This window comes from Aspergillus aculeatus (genome assembly GCF_001890905.1).
Source record: "Aspergillus aculeatus ATCC 16872 unplaced genomic scaffold ASPACscaffold_7, whole genome shotgun sequence".
Lineage (NCBI taxonomy): Eukaryota > Fungi > Ascomycota > Eurotiomycetes > Eurotiales > Aspergillaceae > Aspergillus > Aspergillus aculeatus.
Genome location: NW_017962982.1, coordinates 675,285 through 694,521, shown reverse-complemented (window position 1 = coordinate 694,521; position 19,237 = coordinate 675,285). Strand labels below are relative to the sequence as shown.

General features: G+C 55.0%; 7 protein-coding genes across 7 annotated transcripts; 4 read left to right on the top strand and 3 right to left on the bottom strand.

Annotated features, from left to right (window-relative positions):
- Positions 1 to 761: 761 nt before the first annotated feature.
- On the top strand, positions 762 to 3,209 carry ASPACDRAFT_28383 (DUF3405 domain-containing protein; the record flags this gene model as incomplete). Its single annotated transcript, XM_020199559.1, has 1 exon — positions 762 to 3,209. The coding sequence occupies one exon, from the start codon at positions 762 to 764 to the stop codon at positions 3,207 to 3,209; it is 2,448 nt and encodes an 815-aa protein (XP_020056612.1).
- Positions 3,210 to 3,558: 349 nt separating this feature from the next.
- On the bottom strand, positions 3,559 to 5,748 carry ASPACDRAFT_42857 (putative flavin-binding monooxygenase; the record flags this gene model as incomplete). Its single annotated transcript, XM_020201166.1, has 5 exons — positions 3,559 to 3,705; positions 3,807 to 4,266; positions 4,397 to 4,932; positions 4,981 to 5,087; positions 5,139 to 5,748. The coding sequence occupies 5 exons, from the start codon at positions 5,746 to 5,748 to the stop codon at positions 3,559 to 3,561; spliced, it is 1,860 nt and encodes a 619-aa protein (XP_020056611.1).
- A 1,375-nt stretch (positions 5,749 to 7,123) lies between these two features.
- ASPACDRAFT_42856 (putative cytosolic Cu/Zn superoxide dismutase) lies at positions 7,124 to 7,745 on the top strand (the record flags this gene model as incomplete). The annotated part of the gene is made up of 2 exons (XM_020201165.1): positions 7,124 to 7,361; positions 7,432 to 7,745. The coding sequence occupies 2 exons, from the start codon at positions 7,124 to 7,126 to the stop codon at positions 7,743 to 7,745; spliced, it is 552 nt and encodes a 183-aa protein (XP_020056610.1).
- Positions 7,746 to 9,405: 1,660 nt separating this feature from the next.
- On the top strand, positions 9,406 to 12,274 carry ASPACDRAFT_60116 (putative C6 transcription factor QutA; the record flags this gene model as incomplete). Its single annotated transcript, XM_020203524.1, has 2 exons — positions 9,406 to 12,035; positions 12,088 to 12,274. The coding sequence occupies 2 exons, from the start codon at positions 9,406 to 9,408 to the stop codon at positions 12,272 to 12,274; spliced, it is 2,817 nt and encodes a 938-aa protein (XP_020056609.1).
- Positions 12,275 to 12,538: 264 nt separating this feature from the next.
- ASPACDRAFT_60115 (type II 3-dehydroquinate dehydratase) lies at positions 12,539 to 13,006 on the bottom strand (the record flags this gene model as incomplete). The annotated part of the gene is made up of 1 exon (XM_020203523.1): positions 12,539 to 13,006. One exon carries the CDS (start codon positions 13,004 to 13,006, stop codon positions 12,539 to 12,541), a length of 468 nt encoding a protein of 155 aa, XP_020056608.1.
- Positions 13,007 to 14,942: 1,936 nt separating this feature from the next.
- ASPACDRAFT_118342 (inositol monophosphatase family protein) lies at positions 14,943 to 16,709 on the top strand. The gene is made up of 6 exons (XM_020196161.1): positions 14,943 to 15,323; positions 15,535 to 15,586; positions 15,647 to 15,735; positions 15,785 to 16,223; positions 16,291 to 16,422; positions 16,473 to 16,709. The coding sequence occupies exons 1-6, from the start codon at positions 15,146 to 15,148 to the stop codon at positions 16,579 to 16,581; spliced, it is 999 nt and encodes a 332-aa protein (XP_020056607.1). The 5' UTR covers positions 14,943 to 15,145; the 3' UTR covers positions 16,582 to 16,709.
- Positions 16,710 to 16,821: 112 nt separating this feature from the next.
- Positions 16,822 to 17,987, bottom strand: ASPACDRAFT_1880677 (shikimate dehydrogenase family protein; the record flags this gene model as incomplete). Its single annotated transcript, XM_020198211.1, has 1 exon — positions 16,822 to 17,987. Exon 1 carries the CDS (start codon positions 17,863 to 17,865, stop codon positions 16,822 to 16,824), a length of 1,044 nt encoding a protein of 347 aa, XP_020056606.1. The 5' UTR covers positions 17,866 to 17,987.
- Between the last annotated feature and the right edge of the window lie 1,250 nt (positions 17,988 to 19,237).

The following is a 19,237-nucleotide window of genomic DNA, read 5'->3' as shown; positions in this document are numbered from 1 at the left end:
GAGCCCAGTCTGTGTCTCGAGAACACAGCTCGAGTTCTTGACTTCTTGGAACTACCCCGTACCATGGAAACTTCATACCTACTTTCACAGCTATGCAGCCTTTATCGTTTATTCCATACTCGATTCTATCCTTCTATACTCGTGAAAATATGCCCTGCAAATAAAATTGATCCTCACTCAAAACGGAACTCATCTCGATCTTGTGAAAGTCAAGGTCTAGAGATGGCCCCGCCAAGATGATCAAGTCCAGCCTAGTGCAGCAAGCGCTGGTTGTCGTCTCTTGGGCAACGACTGGCGCCGATCTCCCAAACACTACGCCATATACTCCGTACCACCGCGCAGTCTTGTGTTTTGTTGACAGTCAGTCTGAGAGCGTTGAACTGTGTTGAGCTCCTCGGTCTGATCAATTGTTATTGATCGGCTCAATCCAAGTCCCGGGCAATTGGACCTGAACGTGAGTGCTCTTGTTTTTAATTGTTCCCACGTCCCCATCGGGAATCTGTGACTATAGATCGGTGGGCAACGATCAGTCACCCACTTTCGGGCGAACCGTTCTGACACTGCTCAAGAACAGGTCGACATGTGGGTTCTCCATTGTCAGACATGTATGATTCAATCGCTCACTAACCTTGAAACACATGATAGTCGCCGAATCTTGACCTTTCCATTCCTCGGATCGCTGGTGCCGTTCGATCGCCCGCCCTGCACGGTGCGCATTCCTCTGACGTCGTTAACGTCCACCTGTTCATGCTGTGTCCACCATGCCCATTCGAGCCAAAAGGCACCCAGCCTCAAAAACGGCTCATGCACGGTACTCGAAGAAAAGTCGCAATGTGATGGTGGACATAGAGAAACAACCTGCACGCCCTAAACATCACTATCGCCAATATAGCCAGAGTTCATATGACTCCGATACGGATACTGAGGATGACTCCACCAGCTCCTCCGCTTCTTCGTTTCGCCCTATGCTAAATGATGCGCCGGCGCGCCGGCCGCCTCGCATTGGGTTGGGCTATCGCGTCCCCCACCGAGTCATGCGATGGCTCTGCATGGGGTTGCTTTCATTCCTCGTGCTTTTCATTATCGTTCTGTTTCGATTCACATTTCTCTCCACTGTTAGTCGGGTCAATGTCCCGCTGCCCAAGCCTAGCTCCAAGCCGCCCGCTTGGGAAAGCTTTCCCTTTCTCAAGCGCTATCATGGGGGCATCCGAACCTTGGTCACGCGCGCAGAAAATGTACCCGAGTATCCCAACGACAGCTTGGAAGCGATGGATGCTGGCAACACTGACTCGCAGAACCATACCAGCATCTCGAAGCGCGACCAAACCGTACCGTTTTCAAGCTTGGTCTTCAACCCGTACCCTGACTACGCTTCCCCAGAGTACATCGCCAAGTATGGAGAGAAGCACGAATGCTTTCTAGATGAGGATGGAACTATGCGGGTTCCTTTGGTTCATCACTACCCTGGCGTGCCTCGCGGATTTCCTGACCCGGTCATAGGCTCCAATGAATTGCTTGGCATTAAGGATGACGTTTGCTTCGATCGATTTGGCCGCCTTGGGCCATATGGTATGGGTTACAGTGTCCGAAAAGGTGGAATCGGTGCAGGCCTCGAAGGAGAACGTGAGGGCGCTGAGCGTGTCTGGGAAGATTATCCACCGGTCGATTTCCGGAAAGTGGATTGGGCTGCTGCTCAAAATCGATGCATTGCCACAAACAACCATCGCTTCATAGAGCTCCCTCCACCGCGTCTCAACCGCTTTATCTCCATGCCGATCGGAGTTCCAACCTTGGATGATGCAGCAACGACTTTGCCTTCCCCGGAAAACGATCAGCAAGAACAGACTGAACGTGAACGGCTGCCCCGGACTGCGTTTGTTCTGCGCACCTGGCACGACTACCACTATAGTCCTGATGACATTCTGTATTTGCGTTCGCTGATCTCGGAACTGTCCCTGCAGTCCGGCGGCGAGTATGCAATCCACTTTTTGGTCCAAGTCAAAGATGAGAATCTTCAGATCTGGGCTGACGACGAAACATATGAGCGTGTGCTCTCAGATGCCTTGCCGGCCGAGTTCCGTGGTATGGCGACGCTTTGGTCTGAGCGGCAAATGGCGCTCATGTACCCCGGTCTGGAAGAGACGTGGGCTAGCGGACTCTCTGTGCACGGTGTCTATCGCAGCACCCATATGCCCATGCAGTACTTTGCTTACCAACATCCGGAATACGACTATTATTGGAACTGGGAGATGGATGCTCGATATACAGGACACTGGTATCATCTTTTCGACAAGGTTGTCAGCTGGGCGCGAGAACAGCCCCGTAAGGGCCTCTGGGAACGAAATGCGCGCTTCTACGTCCCGTCCGTTCAAGGGACGTGGGAGGACTTCCGACAGATGGTGCGCGTGCAGACCGAGATCGGCACCAACAGTCCGAACAACATGTGGAGTGCACCAAAGCCCGGCCAAGACAAGTCAGCAGCCGAAAAGAACGCCCTGCACCAGCAAGGCGACAAGTCCGTCTGGGGCCCCGAGCGGCCCGCGGAGCAGGACATCCTCGAGGTCGAAGGCGAAGGGATCCCGCCTACCACGATGGAGAAGGACCGATACGAGTGGGGCGTCGGCGAGGAGGCGGACCTGATCGTGTTCAACCCTCTCTTCGACCCCGAAGGCACGACCTGGGCGCTCCGCGACGACGTGACCGGCTACGACCGGTCCGCCGGCATGATGCCTCCGCGCCGCACGGCCATCATCACCGCCTCCCGCATGTCCCACAAGCTGCTGCACACCATGCACCAGGAGACCGTCCGCAAGCGCCACACCATGTTCTCGGAGATGTGGCCCGCCTCGACGGCCCTCCAGCACGGCTTCAAGGCCGTCTCCATCCCCCACGCCCTCTACCTCGACCGCCGCTGGCCCACCAAGTACGTCGACTCGGTCTTCAACGCCGGCCGCAACGGCGCCTCCGGCGGCGCCCGCACCTCCGTCTTCGGCGACCGCGAGCACAACTTCCGCGGCACCACCTGGTTCTACTCGGCGGGCTTCGCGCCGAACCTCTGGCGCCGCTGGCTGGGCTTCAAAGTCGATAACGACGGTGGCGAGCAGGAGGAGCTCGCCGGCGAGGGCCGCATGTGTCTTCCCCCGATGCTGCTCCATCCCATCAAGGATGTCGAGATGATTATCGATGACGGTGAACAGGCGAGAGATTGATTGTGTATAAACAAGAAGGGGGTGGGAGGATGAGCTACGACGCTTCTGGATATGATTCTCAAGACTCATGGTTTTTGTTTCTATTACTTCTTGATATGTGTTTCAGCGACTTTATGTGTTTAATGTATCTATGTCATGATTCTTTTGGGTGGAAGGGAGAGGTGGTCACTTGGTATATAGTAGAATTTCCACTGGCTGGTCTTCTCCTAAGGGAGAGGTATATGAATGATGACTTCAACTCTTACCTTAGGCTCGTAGTATCAAAATACCTAGCAGTCTCTCGAGAAGTTTAACCCTCTGGTCGGGCCAACGAAATCCTCTATCGTTCCCTCTAGTGCAGCAATGACGATTAAAGCTTCGACTGCGCCTGCTGCCCCTCCACCAACCCAGCCTCCACGGCCTTGATCTGCAACGCCAGAAACTTGGAGTAAACGCGGCACAGCGCCAGATTCCCGCCCATGTACCAGAACCCAGGGTGACCGCTGGGGCGCCACATCTGTCATTCAAGCCCGTGGTGTTAGTCAACGCCATACCAGCAGGGTTTCTGTATCAACTGCCCAACACCATCAGAGCAGGAAAGGTCCCAGGGAAACGTACAGCATTAACCTCCCCCTCATCATCCAAGTCCCACACATCACGCAGACGATCCGCGACCCCATCGCCCAGCACCTTCCGGACCGTGGTACGCATGTTATCGTACCCCGTGGCGAGCACCACGATGTCCGCGTCGAGAGTCGTGTTGTTGTTGTCGCGGAGCGTGATTCCCCGTTCCGTGAAGTGCGAGATGCCCTCGGGACTGCGCTGGACGGCGATCTTGCCGGTGGCGATGAGGGGGCTGCAGCCGACGTCGATGTAGTACCCGCCGCCGCGGGTCATGTAGGCGCGCGAGATGCCGGCGCCGTCCGGGCCGAATTCCAGGGCGAAGCCGGCTTGTTGGAGGCCGGTGAGGAGGTCGTGCTCGGCGGCTTGGACGCGTTTCGTGAAGTGGACGTCTAGGGCGAAGCGGACGGGGTAGGGGAGGGATTCGGCGATGAGGTCGGCTTCTTCGGTTGGGGGGCTGTTTTCGGGGATCAGAGGAGGGTTGTGACAGTGGTGGTTTTTTGGGGGTTGTAGAGGGATGCGAATGAGGGTCTGTTGTTGTTGGATCTGGGGAGGAAAGGGGGGGGGGTGGGGTGGGAAGGAGTTACCCATTCTCCTCGTGGAGGCCTTCGTGCATCATTAGTACACCTTTCTCGGCAGTGATCACGTAGGTGCCTCTGCGTTGCAGCATGGTCACCTCGGCTCCGTTTTCGTAGTAATTCTGAGCAATGTCGTGACCACTGTTGCCGGTGCCGACCACGACGACCTTCTTGCCCTTGACGTTGTGTGAAGATGCGTCGTCGTGCTGGCTCGCGTGGTAGACGGTGCCCTTGAAGTGCTCCTGGCCGGGGAAGGTCGGAACCAATGGCTCTCCTGAGTGACCCGTGCACCAGATCAGGTGGCGCGGATGAAGAGTGCGTTCCTCTCCACCGCCACGGGCGACGACTACGGTCCATTGTTGCCTGGCATCGTCGTAGGTGGCGGACTTGATGGAGGTTTGCAGCCATACGTTGAGCTCCATGATGCTGGCGTATGCTTCGAACCAGTCGGCGAGCTTGTCCTTCGGGGTGTACTGCGGCCAGTTCTTGGGAAAGGGCAGGTAGGCCATGTGCGTGTATTCAACCGGGTCGTGAGTGACAAGAGTCTGCAGATGTTAGATTTGACACCAGATTGGGGTCGTAGGATCGCTCACCCTGTATCGCTTGCGCCAGTTGTCGCCTATCCGTTCATGCCGGTCGACAATAAGATGAGAGATACCCAAGGACTGCAGTCGAGCAGCAATGTTGAGACCGGACTGTCCTGCTCTGCTGTTAGCGTACGTTATCACGGTGCATGAGACTATAAACTCACCTGCTCCAATGACCAAAGCTGTCGGCTCCTCGTTCTCAAACTTGATCGTCCTTTGACGGCGTTCAAGCCAGTTTCCCTGACTGAGACCACCAGGCATGGTCTCAATGGTACCTTGTGCTCTGCGTAGACCCAAGGGTTCTTCGAAGGATTTGAGACCCTGCAGCGTCGTACACACCGAGTATGCCTTCCATTCGCCAGCCTCATTCTGTGTCAGTCGAATCACCCCCGTTCCGTGGCCCACGCGGGTCTCAAAGAGGAACATGGAGGTGATCCATCTTAGGCCTTCCGTCGGGGATTCCAGCTTTGGCTGAAACTTGCATTCGTGTTGGACACGGAATGCAGACAGGCCAGCACGGGACTGATTTTGAGACAGGAAATCCTGGATCCGATCCCGATTCTGGATCGTGCGCAGATCCCAATTCACTGCCGATAAGTCCCTCCACCAAGATTCTTCATGGACAAGAGCTGGAAGTAGGTGGAAAGTGCCTTTGGTGAGGAGCGCCTCAAGGTTTGTGAGCCATCGCTGGACGATGCCTCGAGGGTCCAGCGCGCCGATGATGGAGGGCGTCTTGGGAAGCTGAATTATGTATTGGGTCTCAGGAAGAGACATTTTTGGAATGGGAACAGGATCAGCAAGAGTCAGGGTTGAAAACGAGGTCACCAATGTGCTTGTTAAAGTCATCTTTCTGGGACCGGGCAGCCAGAGCCTCGCCGATCCCTCGAATAAATAGAGGCATCCTTCATTGTGCATTAAATCTTATGCACAGCTCTCCTTCGAAGGGTGAGTGGATCCAGAGCAGTAGGACATTCTCCGAGCTGCGAGGTGTTGATCGCAAGGAAGTCCGCGATAGTGATATGAGGCATCAATTGGCGCGGAGGAGTGGAAGAGTGGAAGAGTGGAGGAGTTGGAGGAGACGGTGGAGTCTAGACTGTGCGGGGAAGTATGGCAGTTCGATTCAACCTTTCCTTCCATTTGCTGTCTGATGAGCACTAGATGTCACTCGGGGTCTCTCTGTCCGAGAGACCCTCGGGGAAGACCCGATCTGCAACTGATCCGAGCGAGATGCATAACAAAGGCAGAGGAGATGCAGCGAGGCGGAGTGAGTTGGTGAGTTGGTGAGCTGGAGAGTTGGAGAGGGAGCTTGTTTCTTCGTCACGAGATCCTCGCCGGGCATTGCTCGTGATTGCTATTCTGATCCGACCACTCATCGACTCGTCCACAACACCTCACAATCTATTATGACCGATCCAACAATCCATCCAACAGCTTATTCATTCATTTGTTCATTCCTTTTCTTGTCTATGTGATGGGTCGAGCCTCGTATAGCAAGCATGGCTTGGCTCGTTCAGGTTACTATTTCTGAATGCGAAGGATGATGAAATCGCCAGAGCTGCAGAAGACGAAAAAAGAATTTTCAGGAACCGACCCTTCCTGGCTACGTGGTCCAGACATCATCGTTCTTCACTGAGCCATGTTGGCTGTTGTCACTTAGACAGAATACGAACCAGGAAGCTTCAAAGCCACGTTGACGGTGACATTGATTTGACCCTCCCGGTCCCTGGTGTAACAAGGGATGGTGACAGTCTGCATTCTACCGCAACCGGCCAACAGCACAACACAACCCTCTCCTGCCAGGGCAAGATGGTTCAATGAGAGAGGCCAGTTGAGATGGGCGGTGCCGATTAGCTCAGAAAACCAACTGGAGGTCGCTGAATCGCTCTCTGTGCCTGACGGACTGGCAGGCTTAGGCTTGGCTTGAACTCTTTCAGGACTGATATAAAACCCGCCGTTGCTAGGGTCGCACTTGCCCTCTAATCCGCCATTACTCTGCGCCGTACACAGTCCAGGGCCTCCTTGCTTCGTTCTCGTCAACAACCATCGCGGAAGCCAAACATAAAGACCACCACCCTCGCACAACGAGCCGCTTCACGACCTCCGATTGACTCCGCCTCCCTCCCATTTTTATCTGAAAATCTTCCCGACCATGTGGTTCAAGACTCTTTCCTTGGCCTCGCTTGGCCTCCTTTGGCTCCAAGCGTCCGCGGCAGACACCAATGCGCCCATTGTATGGGACAACAACGACTCCGTCTGGCAGGTGCAGCTCCTGAAGAAGGACAATACCACCGTCCAGGGCCATCTCGAGGCGTCTCCGGGCCCCGATAATGTCGGCATAACTATCCATGCTAAATTCTGGGGTATTCCCACGGACCAACAACCCCTATGTATGTATCGCATTTGCGAGTCCTTTGGGCTTGTTCACACATGATGTGCTGACTGGTAACTCCCATCTAGTATACCATATTCACAAGAAGCCGGTGCCCGAAGACGGCAACTGCTACAGCACCAGCAGCCACCTGGACCCATATGGCCGCACCGATACACCTCCCTGTGACATCAAGGCGCCTCAGACCTGCGAGGTCGGCGACCTCAGTGGAAAGCATGGCCCCATCTGGGCGGCCCCTGGCGAGTCCGTGGCAGTCTCGTACACCGACTGGTTCCTGTCCAACGTTGAAGATACTGCCGCATTCTTTGGCAACTTGTCTGTGGTGGTGCATGCGGCCGATAACACCCGGTTGACATGTGGAAACTTTGAAAAGGCCGACTGATAGAGCAGGCGGTAGTAGCAGTGTTTGTGACGTAGCAGGTGGACTATAGAGTACGTTTGTCGATTGTGGCGGAGTGGTGGTGGTGTTCCTGGACAGCCCTTTGTAAGCAACTATTTTTAGTTGGTCGCACGACTACTTGTTAAATAATGAAGAAAGCTTTATTCATGTCCCGAGCTGTTCGCTCTTGTGTCTTTTTTTTTCTTGACCCATTAGGACAAGCTTGTGTGCACGTTGTGGTGTATCCCTTGTGCAGAGAGTCCAGTACATACATACTATGGACATGCTACGAGTAGGTACAGTACTATTACACACTAAAATAGTGCCGGATCAAAGATGGAAGCCGGCAAGCGCGGAGAAAGGCTCTGCCGGGAGACGTAAGGTGACTGTAACAATACCAGTTTTTCTCCAGTCCGGAGAGATTCCGTTTTCCGAGACGCAAGGTTGAGTGGCCCAAGGTAAATTGTGTGCTCTTTTAATTTTTTTTCTCACCCAGTGACCCAGGTTCTCCCTTACCCCGCGGGGGATGAAATGAAAAATCGGATGAGGCTGTGCCTCAGTTTTAGCTTCGGGGTCAAAGCATGGGGGAGGTTGAACACATGTCGATCGACAGCCTCAACCATTTAGTACTGAGTATGAGTACTGTATATAAGTATACAGGTAATTTTATTTGTAGCTAATGTCTAACAGACACAGACAGTAAGTAAGCAATTGAGTGATTTTAATCGAGTAAAAGTAATAGGTGAATAATGAAATGCTGGGGGGGGGGGGTCCGCCACCCAAGCGAGAGGGTTGACCCAAAGCGTAGTGCACCTTACTCGATCCTGTTTACCGGGAATCCCTTAGCCTTTGCCAATCGGCTCTCTCTGAGAGGACCGGGGAATGGGGGAGTCTCTCCTCTGTTCTCTCTCCAACTAAGTCTCCCACACTTTCTCCTCTCTTCTTTCCATGGATCTGTATTATTTAGTTGACTAAATGACTAAACAACGTAACAAACTAACTAACTACTAAGTAGGTACTAACTACATACACCGTGGACAGTCAGTCAGTAACTAACCCAGTCAGTAAATCACCAGTCCATCGCGGGTAAGCAGTGCAGTTCCAAGTTCCATTCCGGTTTAGGCTCGGTCTTTTCCCCAACTTTTCACTCCAGCCCGTCATGTCCTCTCCATTTTCTTTTCTCCGCCTTTACGATCTCTCGCGCTCTTCCCAACACTGCTGAATTGAATTGAATTGTGAAATGAACACACTCCTAACTACCTAGCTTACCTTTCTTCCTCCTTCCTTTATCCCTCTCTCCCCTTCTTCCACTTTCCCACACCCACACTTCACCCACACACTAACCAAATCCCACCATCCCACCATCCCACTACCACTATCACTACCACTACCACCACCCCCCTTGTCACCTGTCGCCGATTGCTCCGATATTAGTCTCGCTCTTGTTGGTGGCTTATTACTTCTACTCCTAGTCAGACCAACTAAGAAGGTGTTCAGTCCTCCTAGTTCGACAATCGCATCCATAGTGGGGCCGAGTCAGACAGCACCAAAATATATGGCATAAACAGCCACCGGCAAAGCATTCATCTCTTCCCGCGCTGCGACACATCCTGAAGATGAACATGCGTCCGGAACAACCTAGTGGACCGTGGGATAGACGATCATGAACAACGACACGCGCCAAGCCTCCGGGGGCGCCAGTAAATCCAAACGACGTCTAACGGAGGCCGACGAGGAGGGCAAGCAGACCCCGGCCGCAGACGATCTCGCCTCCAATCCCAAACGCCAACGGGTTTCACGCGCTTGCGACAGCTGTCGCTCCAAGAAGGACAAATGTGACGGGGTGCAACCCGTTTGTTCGACCTGTGCCTCGCTCTCGCGCCCATGTACCTACAAGGCCAATCCCAAGAAACGCGGCCTCCCGACCGGTTACATTCGCACCCTCGAGCTGCTATGGGGGCTTGTCTTCAACAAAATCCAGGGGAGTGAGGAGGTGGTGCGCGCCCTGTTAAGGGCCGCCAATATCCCCAGCCACCTCGCGACCATGGGCAAGGAGGCCGAGGGGTCCGACACACTGCTCTCCTCATGGAAAAACAGTATTGTCCTCAAGGAGATCGAGCGGCTTTTGACCTATTTGGAGCAACCAGAAGATGATCCGGGCGGGGTCCGACTCCCCGGGGAGACGTACTCGCCGCAGGATGCCGAAGGTAGCAGCGTCATTTCATCCGATGCGCTCGAATGGCATCTCTCGGATGTGTTGCCCGAAGTGCGCGAAGGCTCTCTGACCGTGGTCTCTCCGATCAAGACCCCGACAGCGGCATCAGCCATCGCGAGGAGCGCCGCCATCCGTGTCACCCGAGACACTTCCACGCAGACCACCTTTTCAGCAGATACCATCGACGAGCTGTCCAATCCCTCTCTTGCTCGTTTGCCCCCCCACCTACCCTCCAGCTCCGACCCTGCCATGCAGAAACCTCCCCAGCTACCCTCAAATGCATGGCCTCTTTTCGACATCTACTTCACCTATACACACTGTTGGTTTCCGATTCTTGAAAAACACGATATTCTTCGAACGGCTTTTCGACACAATGACGATGACGATGTTTACGTTTCACCTACCGCTCCAGGCTCAGGAGACCATGCCGCTTTATGGGCGGTGTTAACTCTCGCCTCTATCCAAGAAGCATCGATATCCGCAACCCGTCAGCTGACAGAGTTCTCTACTGAGCGACCCGACCCAAGCCACCTGTATGCGACGGCAAAAAGTCTCATCCCGGGCGCAGATGGGGTCCACGAGCTAGGACATGCCCAGGCTCTCCTGATTTTGTCCCTGGTCAAGATTGGGCAGCAGGACTGGACAGCTGCGTGGTTGCTGGTGGGACAGGCTGTGCGGGTTTCGCAGGCTCTTGGCTTGAACCAACCAGCTACCGGGCAGCCCAAGACCACTGAAGACGGGAAAAGCACTGCACGATCCAAGCATGTGTTTCTTGGTTGCTTCATCCTGGAGACGCTCGTTGCTATGCAGACAGGCCAGGTGCCGTCGCTGCGCAAAGACGAACTCTTGAGGATTGGGCCGGTCAACGAGGACGGGCTGGAAGAATGGCATCCGTGGGAAGACCAGACCGGTCTGCGCCCGGTTGAATCGTCGCGGGCCTCGTTCCATCGCGGCCCTCTTCATGCCTTGAGTGCATTTAATCGCCTCACTTCGCTGATGTGCATCCTGAATGATTTGTGCTGCCTGAAGCAGACATCGGCAGGTCCGATATCGTATCTGGAGGCGTTGGAGCGCCAGCTACAGCTCTGGGTGTCTGCCCTGCCGAAGACGTATCGTGTTGGGACTGCGCCGAACCAGTCGAAAATTGCTTCGCCGCATATTTTCGCGCTCGAGATGGTATACGAGAGCGTTGCTACCAACCTCAGTCTGCAGATCGCATCTCAGCGAGACGACCGCATGGTCCCTGACCTGCCGATGAAGAAGCGAGCTGTGGAAAGCTCCAAGCGGCTGTTGTCGCTGCTCCAGACATACATGGAGACCTACAGCTTGTCGGCTACGTGCCCTACCTTTGGCATGATCCTGACATTTGCCGCAGTCCCGGCATCAGAGAGCTCCAACGCATCGCCTCCTTTCGAACTCGACCCGGGCTTGAAACATAAACTCCAGACGTATTCTGCGCATCTTGCTACGGTCTGGAATGTGAAAGGAAGAGAGTCTGGAGGGACTGTACCACCTGAAAGAGCGCTTGACGTGCCTACTCCTGTTGATCCCGTCGCGAACCGACCAAGGAGTGCGTCGAATAGAGAGTCCGTGTCTCACAATGCTTTCCCACCATCCACCCTACAAACGCCCACAGAAGCTGCCCGCCGAGTAAGCTCCATGGATGAACCCCGGTCCAACTTCGCCACACCAGACGCCTTTTTCTCTCATACCTGGATGAGAACGCCCAACCTTGAGGAGAATGTTGCTCTATCGATACCCACACCAGCGCCGTCGCTGAATATCGCCCCCCATGGCACCGAGCCGCCACTGCCCCCATCTCAACTCAAAGAATCTATGACACACAACCCGCGCACCTCCATCTCCTCTTCCAAGCCTATGAATAGCACACCCATGATACCCGACCTGACCTCGTCATTCCACCCCAGCGGCCCTCAGTACCAGCAACCATACAGCGACCCAAATCTTGCCTTCGGCTCTTTCGTGGATATCGACGGATACGGGCCGCGACGACCCAAGATTGCGCCTGACCTGGATGCATTGTTCGATGAGTTAGCGTCGCTGGACGGGACTGAGAAGTAAGTTGGCATCGTATTTTGCTTCCTGTCGGCGATACTGATTGAGCTACAGAACCGATAACCAGCCCGAGTTCATGCAGAACCTGGGGTTTGTCCCGGACGCAGGAGTTCCGGAGATATACTCGTATTCGACGCAGGTGGAGCCGTTTCTGCTGGCTCAGACGCAGCAGCAGGTGCCGTGTCCGGAGCCGGGGGTTGTACGACGCGAGTCTCAAGCGGTCGAGCCTGCGAAGCGATGATGCTGGCGCCCAGGTGCCGGTCTTGAGGCTACAACACAATGAGGATGAGACGGGTTTATGACATGCTCAATCTGGAACCAAGGCTGCAAAGTGGCAGCCATGTAAATATACATACATACAAACCAGGTCATATACAAAAACCAGCTATATACCATTCTTCCACAGTATTTTTTCCCCTTTACCTCCCAAATCATTTCCATACCCAAGAATCAGCCCTTCAAACAAATCCCATCTCCCCTCAGGAACAAACACCCAGAATGGAAATTATTTATACTCCAACTTCGCAAACTTCCTGACAACATGCTCCACCGCAATGGTATACCCATCCACCCCCAACCCGACAATAATCCCACTCGCCTTGTCGGAGAAGTAGCTGTGGTGGCGCCAGGGTTCCCGCGCGTGCACGTTGCTGACGTGCAATTCGATAAAGGGGATCGCCACCCCGAGCAGCGCGTCGCGGATCGCCACGCTCGTGTGCGTGTACGCCCCCGGGTTGATGATGATGGCGTCGACTTTCTCCGTCCGGGCCTGCTGGATCCGGTCCACCAGTGCGCCCTCGTGGTTCGACTGGAAGGATTGCAGCGTTGCGCCCAACGCGGTGGCGCGCTCCGCGCAGGCGGTCTCGACTTGGGGCAGAGTCGTGCTGCCGTAGATGTGCGGTTCGCGGGTGCCGAGGAGGTTGAGGTTGGGGCCGTTGAGGAGGAGGATTTTCTTGGGGGCGGAGGTCGGCATTTTTGTGGTTGGTTGTGTGGGGAGGGGTTTGGCTGTGGTTGTGGTCGTGGTTGTGGTTGTGGTTGTGGTTGTGGTTGTGGTTGTGACGAGAAGGGTATGTAGCGAGGTGGGTTGAGGTAGGTAGGTGACTGCTTAAGAACTTGATCCTAGCAGGTAAACTGGTAGAGAGGATGCGGTTGCGGTTGCGGGCAATGGAAAAACGGCGGAAATGCGGGGTTATAACCACTTTTGCTGAGGCAAAGCAAGGCTTATTTCTTATCCTGGTCTTTGCCGATTCTCTTCCACATAAGTGTCAGTCTTGGGCTTATGGTGCTTGGTACGATTGCAGGGCGGGTTCTATCTTGTAGGTGCAACTGCTGAATTTAATAGGGTTGAGTGTGCGCGTATCGCTTTCTTAGTTGCATCGCATCTACTCTGTTGATTACCGGGCACTGTTGTCTGTCGCATACAGTTGCAGGCAGACTGCGGAGAAGTGTTGGTCCCTCGACTCTCTACGGAGTATGTATGTACAGTACATGTGCAGCATTCGTGGGTGCAACGCACGCAGGATGCATACATTATTCGGCTCCTAGGGTTCGGTCGGATTCGCTGTTGGTAATTGTGACTTCGTCTGTCCGGGATATGCACAACAGTGGAATGCAAGCGTACAGTATAGGATGTACAGTACAAGTAGGTGCGCCACGAGCCGAGGCACTGCAAAGGGGAGGTAAAAGGCTTCCCCGAGCGGCAGGGAAAGCGCTTTGCCGGTTGTAGTTATGTACTGTATGTAAGGATGTGCGGGGGGGTGCCGAGCCTGCCGAGCCGACCCTCACTTACACTTACTGTACGCTCACACTTACACTTCCTCGTAACGATACCGCTGGACTTGAGCTGAGTTACGGACGGTGGATGGAGCAGGTGACTTTGCTGGCTGAAGTCCACCATATCTGAATCTGCCAGTGGTTGGTTTGTGGGGGAAAGGGGGTGTTGGGTTGAGTGTTCGCTACGAGGTTCGGCCATCTGTGGTTCTGTTGGACCCTTCCCCTTCGAAGGAAATGGAGTGATATATGTAATTTTGGCTCCACGGGTCTATATCATGCTCTGCTTTCTCGAAGTAGCTACTGCCAGACACATTCGCAAGGTGCTTGCATGCGTACATGCTGTGTTGGATTTAGGAGACTGGGACGGGACTGGGCTGGGAGCCCTGGCCCTACCTATCGCTAGACCAGATCTCGTGGAACTGCTGGCTCCACTTTTGACTGGCGGAGTTGAGTCACTTATAGAATATCGCATTATTAATTTCCTCTCGGACAGAGCTTGGAAAGGGTGGAATCAGTCATGAGACGATCGGTCCCCTTCCCCATATTTGTTTGCCTTGATTTGAGCAATTGAGCTCCAGTGGCGAGTATTGGGGCACGGCGATGGGCAGGATCTGGGGCTCCTGCACGTGCCTTATTATCCACGCTGTTGTATGCCTCAAGGGTCAAGAATATAGACAAAATGGCGTTTTTAGGATGATCCTGGATTTACCAGGGTTTCATTGCACAGCTGTCAATCGCTGTCATTGCTCTGGAAGGTTGGAGAGGACTGAGAAAGACAGCGCAGAATGAGAGATTCTTCGACATCAGAGATCAATACCAGCTTTGCTATATAAATGTGCAAGTTCAAAGCTCATAATAAACCGGGATTGCGATTTCTCGACACCACTTGTCTGTGTCAGTGGTGCGACCCAAGAATAGCAAGGGTAAATAAACTTGTTGAGCTTTGCTGCACAGTGCAACAAAATCTGCTAGATCTAGGAGTACAACCCCATAAAGATCAATTGCAACTAATCAACCAGTGGCAATGCATTGATAGTTCCATTGCACATCAACAGTCGGATGACCCACGTGAGGGAGCAGGACCCACTGATAAGTCGGTTATCAGCGGTGAAAGAAGCGGGAAACCTCCTCACTATCGCCGCTCCGAGCTTGCTCACTCTTCATCGCAACCTCGTGCTCGCCTCTATCCTCTTGTCTTGTTCTGTCTCATACCCTGCATATACTCCTGAGATTATAGAATAGACACTATCTCTGTCGAACTGAGCACCGAACTGAGCACATCACAGACGCGACCCACAAGTGACGGACCTCAACCTACCCCGCACAACACCAAGTGATAATGGCCGCCCCCGAGTTCAGCCAGGAGCAGCTGGATGAGATCTACGCATTCGCGGTGGATCTCGGGCGCAAGGCCGGCCAGCTGCTGCTCGAGAGCGTCGAGAAGCGACTCGATGGGGCAAGCCAGGCGATCGAGGAGAAAGACAGCGCGGTGGACATTGTGACTCAGACGGACGAAGGTGCGGGATCCCTCTCTACCTATACAACACGCACAGGGACACGCCCTTTCCAGGAAGCTGAAAGAAAGGGGGGTCTGGGGGTTCTCCCCCAGAACGCCTACCCCGGCCAAGTACCCGAGAATAATGGCAACCGTGGGGAGAACCCCCCAGACCCCCCTTTCTTTTCAGCTTCCCAAACATAGCGCCGCGCATCAAGCTCACTGCATTCCAGACGTCGAAGCATTCATCAAGAGCTCGATCCAAGACCGATACCCCTCACACAAGTGCGTTCTCATCTCCCATGCAGTCCTGCCGGGATCCAACGACTGACCGACGAATTGCAGATTCCTCGGCGAAGAATCATACGCCAAGGGCCAATCCCGCGAGTATCTGATCGATGAGCAGCCGACATGGTGTATCGACCCGCTTGACGGTATGCGCCCCATCTCTACCTGTCAACTCTAGAAGACTAACCGCCGCAGGAACCGTCAACTTCACGCACATCTTCCCCATGTTCTGCGTCTCGATCGGCTTCATCGTCAACCACCGCCCGGTCATCGGCGTCATCTACGCCCCCTTCCAGGACCAGCTGTTCTCCTCGTGCGTCAACCGCGGCGCCTGGCTGAACGAGAAGCGCCGCCTCCCGCTCATCCACAAACCGTCCATCCCGCCGATGCCCGCCAACGCCCCCGGCAAATGCATTCTCTCCTGCGAGTGGGGCAAGGACCGCCGCGACATCCCCGACGGAAACATGTACCGCAAGATCGAGAGCTTCCTGAACCTGGCGGCCGAGACGGGCAGCCGCGGCGGCAAGGGCGGCATGGTGCACGGCGTGCGCAGTCTGGGCAGCGCCACCCTGGATCTCGCCTACACGGCCATGGGCTCGTTTGATATCTGGTGGGAGGGGGGGTGTTGGGAGTGGTGCGTTTGCTGATTTGCTTGCCCTTTCTCACTTTCATCTTCGTCATTACTTACCAAGTAATACTAGGGATGTTGCTGCCGGAATTGCCATTCTGCTGGAGGCAGGTGGGCTGGTCACGACGGCTAACCCCCCCGAGAACCCGGAGACAGATCCGATTGAAGAGTACAAGTTGGGAAGTCGGTTGTATCTTGGTATTAGGTATGTGGCTGTACTCCCCTGAAGGTAATGCCGGTGACTGACGCGTACAGACCCGCTGGTCCGTCCGAGACTGAGACTGGACGTCAATCGCAAGAGCGCACGGTGCGTGAAGTATGGAAGCGCGTGCGGCAGTTGGATTTCTCCCGCCCGGGGGCTTAAGTCATTCCGCAATACAGATAGACATTTACGGAAACAGCATCATACACTGAATATACCGTCGTCTACTAGACTCATAAGATGGGACACGAATCATGTCAAGAGGCAAATATATACAATTCATCTATTTCTTTTGTGTATATTCTTTTTAAACAACAAGCAAATGCTCCGGGTATGCTAGAATTCTGTACAAGAAATCATAAAACCATGAAGGTTGTGTCATCCAGACCAACAAAAAAAAAACTAAGCAGACTTGGGCTGCGCCCGCTCGGCGATCGTCTTGGCGACCATGTCCTTGACCGCATCGACCAGCCCAGGGGTGCCGATGATATCGTGCCCGGTCCAGAGACGCGCCTGCTCCAGCCCCTGCCAGATCAGGGCCTCGGAGCCCTGGATGACCTTCCAGCCGGCGGCATCGGCGAGCTCGGCGATCTCGGTCCAGGGGACAGGGTGGTAGCACATCTCCAAAATGACACCCTTGGGCTTAGCGTCGTCCTTGCGGCCGAGCAGGGCCTGCAGCACCTGGCGGGCGTTGATCTCCTCGGGGCTCTTGGGCGGGTAGTTGGGAATGCCGGAGACGATGGCGGCGGGGGTCTCGAGGGAGGCGGCGACGGCGGGGTCGGTGACAGGAATGATGGGGGCGAGGCTGCCATTAGAGTCTGCGTTGCGCTGGCGGTCCTCCTCCATGATGGCGGCGACCTCGGCAGCGTCGCGGTTGACGATGTAGATCTGGCTGGCGCCGAGCCACTTGCGGAAGACGTAAACGGCGGTGCGGGCAGTGCCGCCACCGCCCACGACCAGCGCGGGCTTGCCGCGGAAGCTCGCCGGGTCGGGCGAGTTCTGCAACAGCGCCTCTCGGATCCCGTTGCAGTCGGTGTTGGTGCCCACGTACCGCCGCTCCCCGGTCTTCTCGTCCGTCCGCAGGAAGATCGTGTTACACGCCCCGGCTTGCCGCGCGTCCTCCGTCAGCTCGTCCAGGTGCGGCATGATCCCCACCTTCCACGGCATCGTCACCGACGACCCCACGAACTTGGGGTTCGCCCGGATCGACGCCAGGAACTTGTCGATCGGCGGCGACCGGGTGTACGGCGGCGGGTAGGTCTCCGAGGTCCCCGTCACGCTCGACAGCGGGATCTGAATCCAGTTCAGCCCCAGCTTCTCGTAGACGGTCTTGTGCAGGGGCGGCGACAGCGAGTTCAGCAGCGGGTGGCCGTACAGGTAGGCGACTCCATCCCGGTCCGCGGGGATGGTGATGGGTTCTTCGGGTTGGGGGTTCGTGGAGGTCATGGTGGTGCGTGTTTGGGTTGGAAGAGAGGACAAAAAGAAGTGAATTGCCTGCAATTGCGTTTCTTGTATCGAGAGAGAAGAGAAAAAGGGAGAGGATTGGAAGAGTAGAGAAGGAGAGAAGGGGAAAGATTTAAGGCCAATGACGAGAGAGGGGGGGCAATCCCCCTCTGCCCCCCCTCAGGTGTCAAGGCTGCCATGAGACTTTTTTTTCTTGTTGCGGGAGAGGTCTTTCGGCTTTGACTTTTACCTCCACTCTCCCGGCTCTTCCTTTTTCTGCTCTGCCTCTCTTCTCCATTCTTCCTCTGCCTGCTCTTCCTCCACCTCCACCTCCACCTCCAGTCTATGTCTACGAAACAAGTGCTGTAGCCTGTGCTCCAATCTCTCTTCCGTTGCCCCTCACTCGGTTCCTGGAAACATGGAAAATAGGTTGATGGTGAGTGGATCATGCTGGATGGCATGGATCCACTGACATACTGGGCGACAAAAGCCGATTGCTGCAGCGGCATGAACTCACTCCGCCAACGGGCAGAACCCTTTTCCCGCCACTCGCGAATCTCCGAGACTCCGACGGCGCGGCTTTAATCTCTGGCTTAGTCTCTGTTCTTCTTCCTTCTTCCCCACGGGGAGACCTGCTCCGGCGAAGCACTTTCCCCAGCCACTCTCGCTATCGTCCTTTCTCCATTGGCCCGCTTAATGTGCGATCTTCGTATCACCTCCCGCTTAGGGTTTGGCCCAGAGTTCGCTGAATGCGAAGCCTTGGGGCTTGCATCTCAGTTTCCCACGGGTTGAGCCCGTCGGTTTCTGTGGGCGACGGGCGACTATTCCCTTCCACCCCCACAAACTGACACACTCGCCCTCGCCTAATCTGCTTTCTACAGTTTTCTGTTTCGCCCGAGTGGGGACGCCAGGCCGAACATCGGCCTCAGATCCCATGGGGGAGCGCACCCTCCTGGCCCCAATAGGCGCAATCCGGCGCACATGACATGCTTTTCCCTGTCCGTGGGTGCGAGTTAGTCGCGGTCTACGGTCTGGCGAGGGCCAAGCTGGTCTAGGTCCAATCGTTGCGCCAGCACACGTGGTGACAGACTTTGCGCTTCTCTTTGCCATTCCCTTGGCTTGCTTTGGTTGCTCTCTGCTGGCTGCTGGCTGCAAATTTGCTGGGCGTGTTTACTCTGCGCGTGGATCGTTTTCCCGCTCATCGTTTTCCCACGATACTTTCTCTGGTATAGTCTTTGGATATCTGGGGTTTTGATTTGCCTGAGTTTTGCCTCCCTCCGCACCCCGGATTTTGCTTAGATTGGGGAAGGTAGTCTGAGCTATATAAGCCCACTTCCTCGAGGAGCAGGATTTGTTTCCTTCTCACCATCATCAA

What these genes read in the sequence shown, in the direction of transcription:
- ASPACDRAFT_118342 (XM_020196161.1), top strand. Translation starts at nt 15,146, where the DNA reads ATGGCCGCCCCCGAGTTCAGCCAGGAGCAGCTGGATGAGATCTACGCA. An exon ending in GTGTATCGACCCGCTTGACG is followed by an intron (nt 15,736 to 15,784) that starts GTATGCGCCCCA and finishes TAACCGCCGCAG; the next exon opens with GAACCGTCAACTTCACGCAC. An exon ending in CGGTTGTATCTTGGTATTAG is followed by an intron (nt 16,423 to 16,472) that starts GTATGTGGCTGT and finishes TGACGCGTACAG; the next exon opens with ACCCGCTGGTCCGTCCGAGA.